The sequence below is a fragment of the Formica exsecta genome, unplaced genomic scaffold, assembly GCF_003651465.1.
Source record: "Formica exsecta isolate Colony F162 unplaced genomic scaffold, ASM365146v1 scaffold2, whole genome shotgun sequence".
In the NCBI taxonomy this organism is placed as follows: Eukaryota; Metazoa; Arthropoda; class Insecta; order Hymenoptera; family Formicidae; genus Formica; species Formica exsecta.
In genome coordinates, this window is record NW_021849297.1 from 2,185,225 (window position 1) to 2,194,693 (window position 9,469).

General features: G+C 36.3%; 1 protein-coding gene across 1 annotated transcript in view; it reads left to right on the forward strand.

Moving 5' to 3' along the window:
* The window catches only part of LOC115234288, a 292,623-nt gene extending 284,440 nt beyond the window's left edge, over positions 1–8,183 (forward strand). The window contains exons 4-5 of the mRNA XM_029805255.1: positions 1,044–1,188; positions 8,139–8,183. Coding sequence (XP_029661115.1) covers positions 1,044–1,188; position 8,139 — 146 coding nt within the window. The 3' untranslated portion in view covers positions 8,140–8,183. The remainder of the gene's footprint in view (positions 1–1,043; positions 1,189–8,138) is intronic.
* Positions 8,184–9,469: the final 1,286 nt, after the last annotated feature.

A 9,469-nucleotide genomic window follows, 5' to 3' on the forward strand; every position in this document is an offset into this window, starting at 1 on the left:
TCCTTGTGTTCAGAATCTCGAACATATGTCAGATATCAAGATACGAGAACCAACTTACCGTATCGAGGAGCGTGCCTCGAATATCTTTCTATAGCGAGCATCGCGCAGCTCGTTTCTTCAATATGCGTTTCTTCGTCGCGGGTATGCGCTACCGTGTCTCGCACGACTTATTATCCTCTCTAGGAAGGCTCGACGTCACGAGGATATTCATTGCTACGGATTCGATATTTTCCCCCGAGTGACGTGGCCCCAAGAGTAATTTCACGAGACCTTCCGCGCCGACTCCACTTCGGCATTTCCTCGCCCTCTTCCCTGACCCCTCGGATCTTCCTATCCCATCTTCCTGCCCTCGTTGCTGTCTCGTTCCAACCTCCATCCTTACGTTCCGACCCACCAGATCGCACGAATTTCCATGAAATTACGTGATACCAAGCGACGCGGGCAGAAACGAGCGGAACCGACTGATAATTACTTTCGATCGTAACTATGGTAATGAGACGGCTAATTATAAAAAGAGATTACAAGCTGCACCAGACGAAGGCGGAGGAGACTTTCTTACGACATGACGGGGCTTAAACACGACGAGAGGAGACAACGACTATGCCCGGCGCTTGAATTACGACTTTCGCGACGACTAACTACTTTTAATGAACAGTCGCGAGCGTAATGAATAGAAAGCGTGCCCGCCAGCTCGACAAGCCGGCTCGATATCTCAGCCTGACGAGCTTTATTTTCTTCACGGCGGTCTCTCGAAAACCATCCTGCGGCATACTCGCGTTATTCGTATATCATTTCATTAGATTTCACAGAAAGCAGTGAGGAGACAAAATTCTTCCGCGAAGATTTCTTTATCTCACGTATCAGATATGTCAGAATTAAGACGATGATTTTAAACTACTGAGATCTAAATATAAATTTTTACTGTTTTGTCATGTGTTTGAGATAAACATCTATTTTTTCCAAAATATTATTTATGCGTAAAAGATCGATATTTCAGCTTTTTCAGTCATTCTTACCACTCACGTTCTGCTTCACCATTCTAGGCAGGATCGAGTGGATCGGATTGAGGCTCTGGAAGCATGGCGTATCGATAAACAACGACAGCGGAATACCAAGAGTGTTTTCGATTTTACTCCAAGATTGTACAGAAAATGCGGATGGAATTTGTGCAGCTCAAACCTCTCTTTGGTAAAGAGTTCTTTCTATATTTCATCACTCGAGAATCAAAGCAGCAGATTTATACCTCTCTTTACTTCAATAAGCATATTTTGTGCGATTGTAGTTCTATTTTACTACACGAATGTTTTTTTTCAATCATGTGTGTTCGATAATCGTACTTCTATCCATATGTTTTTGCCGTATATTTTTCATCTGCTTAACACTTGTTATATAGTTTATTCGTAAGATTTACAACTCATTTTTGCCTTTTTTTGCCTTGCTTTAGTAAGCATAATTTATACGACTGTAACTTTATTTTATTGCACAAAACTGTACAAAATATTTTTCACTCGTATGTTTGATAATCGTACTTCCATTCATATATTTTTCACTGCATATTTTAAGCCTGGTTAACGCTTCTTATATATACATAGTTTATTTGTAAGATTATGCGATGTAAAACTATATTCATCGAGTGAAACTATATTCATCTTGTCTTTTTAAAAGACAAAGCTTACTATTTACGGGAACCCAACAGTAGGAAAATTAGTTTTTGCATGTACTGTTTACCAAGCCGCGAAACACGGTGGAAAATCCAGTAGCAGCGGTTTAAAGGAGGTAATAATTCCTCGGCAAGGACCAGATAGTAGCGGTTGCAGTAAAATTTTTCCCGGCGCACATGATTTGTTGGTAATGTACTTCAGAGACTTCTCTGATGAAAATGGGAAATAAATTTTCCGAACGTATAATGCGTTTTTGCGCGGCGCAATTTTGCGCGATATCACATCTATCCAATCAGTAAACTACGTTTATCTTTCTTTGCCAAGTTTTTGTCATCAGCAAAGCGAAACAGAAAAACATTTTATACGAGAACAGGAATGCTTAGAAGTATCGTATATTTCTTCGATACAATTTAATTCGCCGAATACATACGATTCTATGCTATCATGCTATTTTTGTCGCGTCCGCTTTAAAATTATTTCTCATGTTTCTCGTACGCCTAAAGTGTTTCAATGTCGTTTTTTTAAATCTTGCTAGAAGGTTAGATGCAAAGCAATTAAAATCAACTAGTCGAAATTTAATTTAAATATGCGTAATAAAACTACATCGCGTTATTATAAGATGTTTCAAGTATGTGATAAACTTTGATATCAAAATTTATTAAATCTGATATAATAAATGTACGTAAAAACGTTATAATCATTTATGCGATCAAAGTAGCGAAGGCACCGCTGATACCTGCATAAAATTAATGATTTCAAAACGTTACATCCTTATGGTTTTGAGAAGAAATCAAACAGCTGCGCGGTGTATCTAAAGAATCCGAATGATCGTCCTTATAATATAACCGTGCGTCTATTTGAGCGAAATTTAAACCAAGATGCTGCTTAAAAGAGAATAAAAAAGAAGAGGAAGACAGAAAAACATTTTATACGAGAACAGGAATGCTTAGAAGTATCGTATATTTAATTCGCCGAATACATACGATTCTATGCTATCATGCTATTATTTTCGTCGCGTCAGCTGTAAAATTATTTCTCATGTTTCTCGTACGCCTAAAGTGTTCCAATGTCGTTTTTTTAAATCTTGCTAGAAAGTTAGATGCAAAGCAATTAAAATCAACTAGTCGAAATTTAATTTAAATATGCGTAATAAAACTACATCGCGTTATTATAAGATGTTTCAAGTATGTGATAAACTTTGATATCAAAATTTATTAAATCTGATATAATAAATGTACGTAAAAACGTTATAATCATTTATGCGATCAAAGTAGCGAAGGCACCGCTGATACCTGCATAAAATTAATGATTTCAAAACGTTACATCCTTATGGTTTTGAGAAGAAATCAAACAGCTGCGCGGTGTATCTAAAGAATCCGAATGATCGTCCGTATAATATAACCGTGCGTCTATTTGAGCGAAATTTAAACCAAGATGCTGCTTAAAAGAGAATAAAAAAGAAGAGGAAGAAGAAGATGAAGCAAGAAAAATGTAGGATAATCCGAGTACATAAGAAAAAAGTGACACAAGCACGCGTGAACCGAAATGTCGACGGTCAAGTCTTCGTTCGCGCAAGTACGACGTGACTTATCGTGATAGCATTATACCTGCATGACCAGCACAACTGCGCCACGTCGAGCCACGTTGTAATTGCAAATGCTCCGAAAGGTTGGAACCCGTTGACCGACGGGTCACAGTCCATGTCCTATCGTTGATGAAGAAATACCTTTTCGCATGAACGTTCGTCACGACGCGTCGCGACGCGTATCTGATGGGAGAAAACGTGAGAACGTTTTGCGTCTGCAAAACGAATTTAAGATTTTTATTTTTTTCGTGTGTCTTACGATGCGTTAACGTTACGTCATAAATAGAAATTAGCCTTAATTGAAGAATGGATTTAATAAGTACCAGTTATATTAATAAGTGTCACAGATAATATTTTGAATTACAATAAAAAATATCTTAAATCTCAGTTTTCAGAAGTATTATTATTTAATTTAGTGTTTCAAGCTGCTTAAAATGTTGAATTAAAATATCTTATAAAAAAACACTACATCTTTTAAAAAAGAAGCGTGTTAAATGTAATTTTTTATAAAAGACACGTTAATATATTTTCAAATAGTGTGAAAGTTGAAAAAGAGAACAGAAATAAGATAAAAGAAATTAGAAAAAAATTCTGCGACAATGTTTCATTTCTTAGACAAGGAAAAGCTGCTAGATTTTCCAGACTTGCGCATTGGTATTGCAAGCACGCAGGTGACCACCATAAATTTAGACAAGACGTCTAAGAAACAGGCGAAAAATTAAAAAAAGATCAATTATCGAATCATAATGCATGTACTGCATATTTTTTTTTTGCTCGAATAACAATTTTGTGTAAGTCTATAGTCATATTACACAGTTGCATATCCCAACAAAAAAAATTTATTTACATACCACATGTTAGAATTCCAAAAATTCTTATTGTAATAAAAATATATTATGTTACCTATTCGCTTTATTTTAATGTATTTGATTAGTTTTGATAGACGTGCGTATCAAATGCGAATTCATCGCTGTTTTTATAATATTCATGACTTAACAAATTCTTCAAACAATTTTAATTTGCACACAAATAAGTTAGTCACTTTAACATATACTATCTTAACTTATGCTTTATACTTGCGTAAACGACTATCTTATCTTGACACATTTCTTCCGCAATGGAGAGAGAGAAAGAGGGAGAGAGAAGAGAGAGAGAGATGTCATCTCAATAAATATTTATGATGTGTTAGTTAATCTACAGCAAAGATTAACAAGACTACGATGATTAACATAATTTTGAGAGAAAACCATCGAATAGGGAATATGTATATACAACCAAATTGCATTACGGTAGTCGTATAATGAAGAGTAAAGTTGAACCGCGACTATGTATTTTATTTACTTCTTCGATTAGCACCGCATAACGAGAATTCCTCATCTCGACATAAAAGATTGTCGTGCTAGATTATCCCCTGCTCTCCGAAATATGTAATAAATCAAACAACCAAAACGCGCCAACATAGTTGAGCTGAAACAATTTTCTGTTGGCAAAAGATGCAATTGCAGAATAATTTTCTCTATCCCGCGCATCTTTATATCTCCAGTTGAATTGTGTTAAACTACCGGGAGATTTCACTGCAAATAAATGCAGTGGAATCTCCCGTATTGCCTTTATATTTTAAGTAAAAGTATTATGTTGTAAAAAATGTGGTATTAAAAAATAATTTATAACAAACAATTTTTCTTATTTTTTTAATAAATTTGTATATAATATGATATCATGCGTCATACGAGCTATATTTTTTTATCTTTAAGTTACCAGGGAACATTGATGAAATAATAACGATCTCACGGTTTACTAAGCTTCACTCCATTGCTTCCCCGAGAGTGACAAGGGTTGTGCGTGCTGAAAAAAAAAAATATGCGTAACTGAGGAAATCTGGTGGAAGAATTACCGACGTGATGACATGCGATGCATTTACGGTGATTAGCCGCTGGATGTGTAAACCGGGAGAGACGTTGATACACGAGAAAAATACACGAGGCGCAGGAGAATGATGCGCCAAAAGGGTTAAATGGAGAAGCGTAGCGCGGTAGAGGAATTCAAGGATAACGACGCTAAGGTCGCCAACATATTAGATTACATTTTAATCAGTTTTTCTCCCGCCCGAGGCTCATTCCTCACAACTGGAGCGTGTCACGCGCAATTCACCACTCTAAAGCCTCCCTCTATTCCACGGTAATGCTTTTATGGTCTTAATTTCTTAGTTCCTCGACTCTCGGACGAGTACAGCGGTCAAATTACCACGTTATCAAGGTAATCCCGTTACCACGTCTGGCAACCGGCAAGGTCCGCGGAGTCTTTCTCGACGTTACTTCCGTGTAACCCTCTCTCTGTCCTTTCATCAAGATAATTAACCCAGACGGCAGCTTTCCCCTTCGTGTAAAAGTCCTTAAACAACATAAAAACAGAGAGCCCGATACTATCTCGTGAGCCATTACATTACATTACGACAAGAAAATTTCCTAAGGACACGATCCATCCCGTTACGCAGTCGCAATAATCTTCAAGGAAGGAATTCACGGACTTTTCCGTCGTCTATCACAAAGTCGCTTTAATCTGCGTTAACGAGTAATATCGAAAAGCAAGTCGAGCAACAACGACGTCGCATTTTCAAAGGGCTCTGCTGATTCGCGTCTTTTGCAATTTATGTAAACAACGTAATGCAATCTTTCTCTTTTTTTCTGTTTTTAATATAAAGATGCTAGCTCGCGCGCGCGCGTCTGTGCCCGTCCCGCGCGGCGAGGATGCCTCTATAATCATATATAAAACTTCTTTTAATTTACTTGGCAATATGTTTCTTTAAAAATTTTTCCGGACATCATTAGAAACAAAATCTGATGTATATTAAGAAGTTTATTAAATACGCAAAATTTTTAATTTATATATTTATAACAAATTTCTTAATATACATTATGGCATATATAAGTTAATAGTTTCTATAAAGTTTATTTATTATTTTATACGTGATTAAAATAATATTTCTTTATAGATAACATCTCATGTAAAATTTCGAATTCACTATTTGCTTAATATATCGAATTTAATATTTTGTTAACATTGTTGGACAAGGAATACAACGGGACAGAAGATACCTTTGAAGATGCAAATACACGGGTTGTTAGCAAACGGCCATTATATTCCGAACACGTTGGTTCCCTTATTAGCTTTGCTTGTACCTACCGATCCTGCATTGTGCACATGCTACTGAAATCACATTTTCATCCCTTATTCCAAGAGACTCGATTATTGTAACGAGGGAAAGTTTATGTACCGTTGGCACATAACGCTTTAACGAGATCTCGTTGAAGGACAGATAAATTTATTGGAAATCACCTATGTCTTTGTGTTTGAAAGATAATTTACTCCCACAAATGCAGGATTGTATAAAAAGATTATATAGAAAATGTATAACATTAATATTAAAATATTATTTAGATTTTTTTTGTCACATATGTTATGTAAGCAAATATAAGTTAATTCTAAAAATATCGCTATAGACAAGTAATAAAAAAGATGTAATTGATATAATTACATTATCAAAATTCTCTTATCCAGCGCGATAGGCAGAACGTTCAAATTTCCATAAAATCGATCGGCAAATTAATTAACGATCTCTTGTGTACCCATTATAAATGGACACGGACGTAAATTCAAAGAGCCAATTAATACCGAGCGATTATATGCGGAAGAACACATCGTGTCTGGCGCGAAGGGTATTCGTCGCGCCGCGTCTCCCACGGGGTCTTCCGGGCGGTCTTGGACGATTTGCATTTAATCGCAATCGTCGTGCGGCGAACACGCCGGCGTGTGTACCGCGCAGATACGAATTCATAGTTTACACCGAACGGCCCTCCAGTTCATATACGCAAACTAATTGTACCGGCGGTAAATTACAGCGCTTGTACAGCAGCAACGGCAGCTGCATCGCCGCCGCATGTGCGCCATTGCAATACAAGGCCCGTTTCATAGTGCACCCGTATACGTACGTAAACGCCCGCGAGAGGAGAACGCGGCCGCGGAATGAGGGGACGAGAAGGACTTTTAAACCTGGGAGGCAAGAGCGAGGGGAAAGAGAGAGCGGAAAAAGAGTGCGTCGAGCGATTACCCTTCGCCCGCGCTCGATTAATACTCATTTGCATTTTGATCGCGGTAGCGGTAATTGGCGGTTACTGGTTTTGCGTAAGCCCGGCAATCTGTGGGAAAAAGGAGTCATTCGAATGTCTCGGGACAAACTTTTTGCACGTTTCGGCAACCAGGCTCGTTTCTCGGCGGTTTACGCCGCATGTGGTGACGAGGGTTGCGGACGACGAGGTTTCGAATCAAAACGCGCAAAAGGGCAAAACAGAAGAGGGTCGCTTCCCGATTCCGAACACGGTTTTATGAGGTCAGAGCTCATCGAGTAGGACGGTCATTAAACTCCATAATTAGCGGTGGTGATCAATTACGGGTCAGGTCACCGTGCAATAGATCCCCGAGATTGAACACGCAGTTTGGTGATGTTCTCTAATATGCTATTTGTATTATTAATTATCGTGTGCAAGGGATCCTTAAAAAGAGCATCATGCATTAAATTTTAGATTTTTTAGTAAATAAATTATAAAAAATTGTATAAAAAAGAAATATGATGTGAGATAAGTATGTCTGAAAAATATAAACAAATTAATTTTTATAAGAATAAAAAATGTCACATTTATTTTAAAATGCTAACTAATGCTATATTGTTTATATCTCGCTTGTTGTAAATTCGGGATAGCACTTTCTCACAACAAAGTATTTTCTCTAATAAATTTGGTGCTCGCCAAATATAATCAAAAGAACCCTCGCATAAAACACGTTTAAGCGAATAGCCGAGGTACCATCCCGACGAAAGGATCAACATATTTTTGCAGATAGAGTCGATCCCAGCGGCGCAGATGTCAATTTTCTGCCCCAGGGCACTCGTAATTATGAGATGAAGATTTAAATCCAGGCAGTTTCCGATTGGCGACAAGTTCAAAGGGTTCTTTCATCGATGTTTACAACACTCCAGGGAGGATAAGGTAGAAAGATTTCGAGAGAATTTTCATTTTTTTTCTGGCTAATGCGAATGTTTGTGCGCGCGTAGCGGATTTTGCCTTCTTTTGCGTGGTTTTCCGCAATGTCCGAAGCGTAAAATTGGTAGAATCGCATTAAAGATAAGGTCTATCTGTCACTTGGGACCATTCGAGAGAGCAAACTTAGAAGGGCCAAGGATCTTTATAACTTTTTCATACAACAATACGCATTCGCAATTTGCCATTGCGAGTTATCGTAAAATAAGAAAAAACAACTTATAAACACAATTAGATTTCTAACAAGAAAAACTGCATTGACTAATTGCGCAAATATCACGCTTGTTGTGAAAATAATTGCCCGACATATTTAATTGGAATATTGTTCAATTAAAACTAATTCTCCGCCTGGTTACATTAAACGTCCTTCGAGATATAACCGCAATGAAATAATAATAACGGATAACATTAACTATAATCGGATGTATGCACAAACACACATTGTGTAAAACATTATTAATATAGATAATAAATTATCTATCTCGAAATTATTTATGCGCATGATTAATCACATTTTCTAAATGTACGTAAAATGTTGAATCACAATAATACAAAATTATACGATACAGAAAAATAAAAAAAATTGTAATTGAATTTTTTTAGATATATGCGTGCTCTCGAAATATAATTTAAATTTTCTCTTGCGAATAAGAATAAAATCGTTAAATATTCTAAAAACGTTTTGAGAATGAAATTGCAGCTTTTCCCTCTTTGCTTTCTCATTACACGAATATATTACATTATGTCTGGCATATTTAAAACATATTCAGCGGCGATCATTACGTGTGTGTTATTTATTAATTTGTAATTATAGTTAAATATACATTATAAGAGTATTACAATTTAATGTCATACATGAAAATGTATAAATGTATTAATACACTATTGTTATGCTTATAAAAACAATAAATGGAATAAATGAGATAATCTATATCATATATTGATAAATTATATATTGATAAATTTTTACTACATGTTTTAATAAATTCTTATAAGCGTTTCCGCTAGATGCGACATCGAAATAATTATTTTATATCAAATTGTCTTTCTAATGGTTTTTACTCCTCTATCTAATAAAAAGGAAATTTACTCATTTTTTTGGACGTAACGCTAAACACTAAACATTAAAC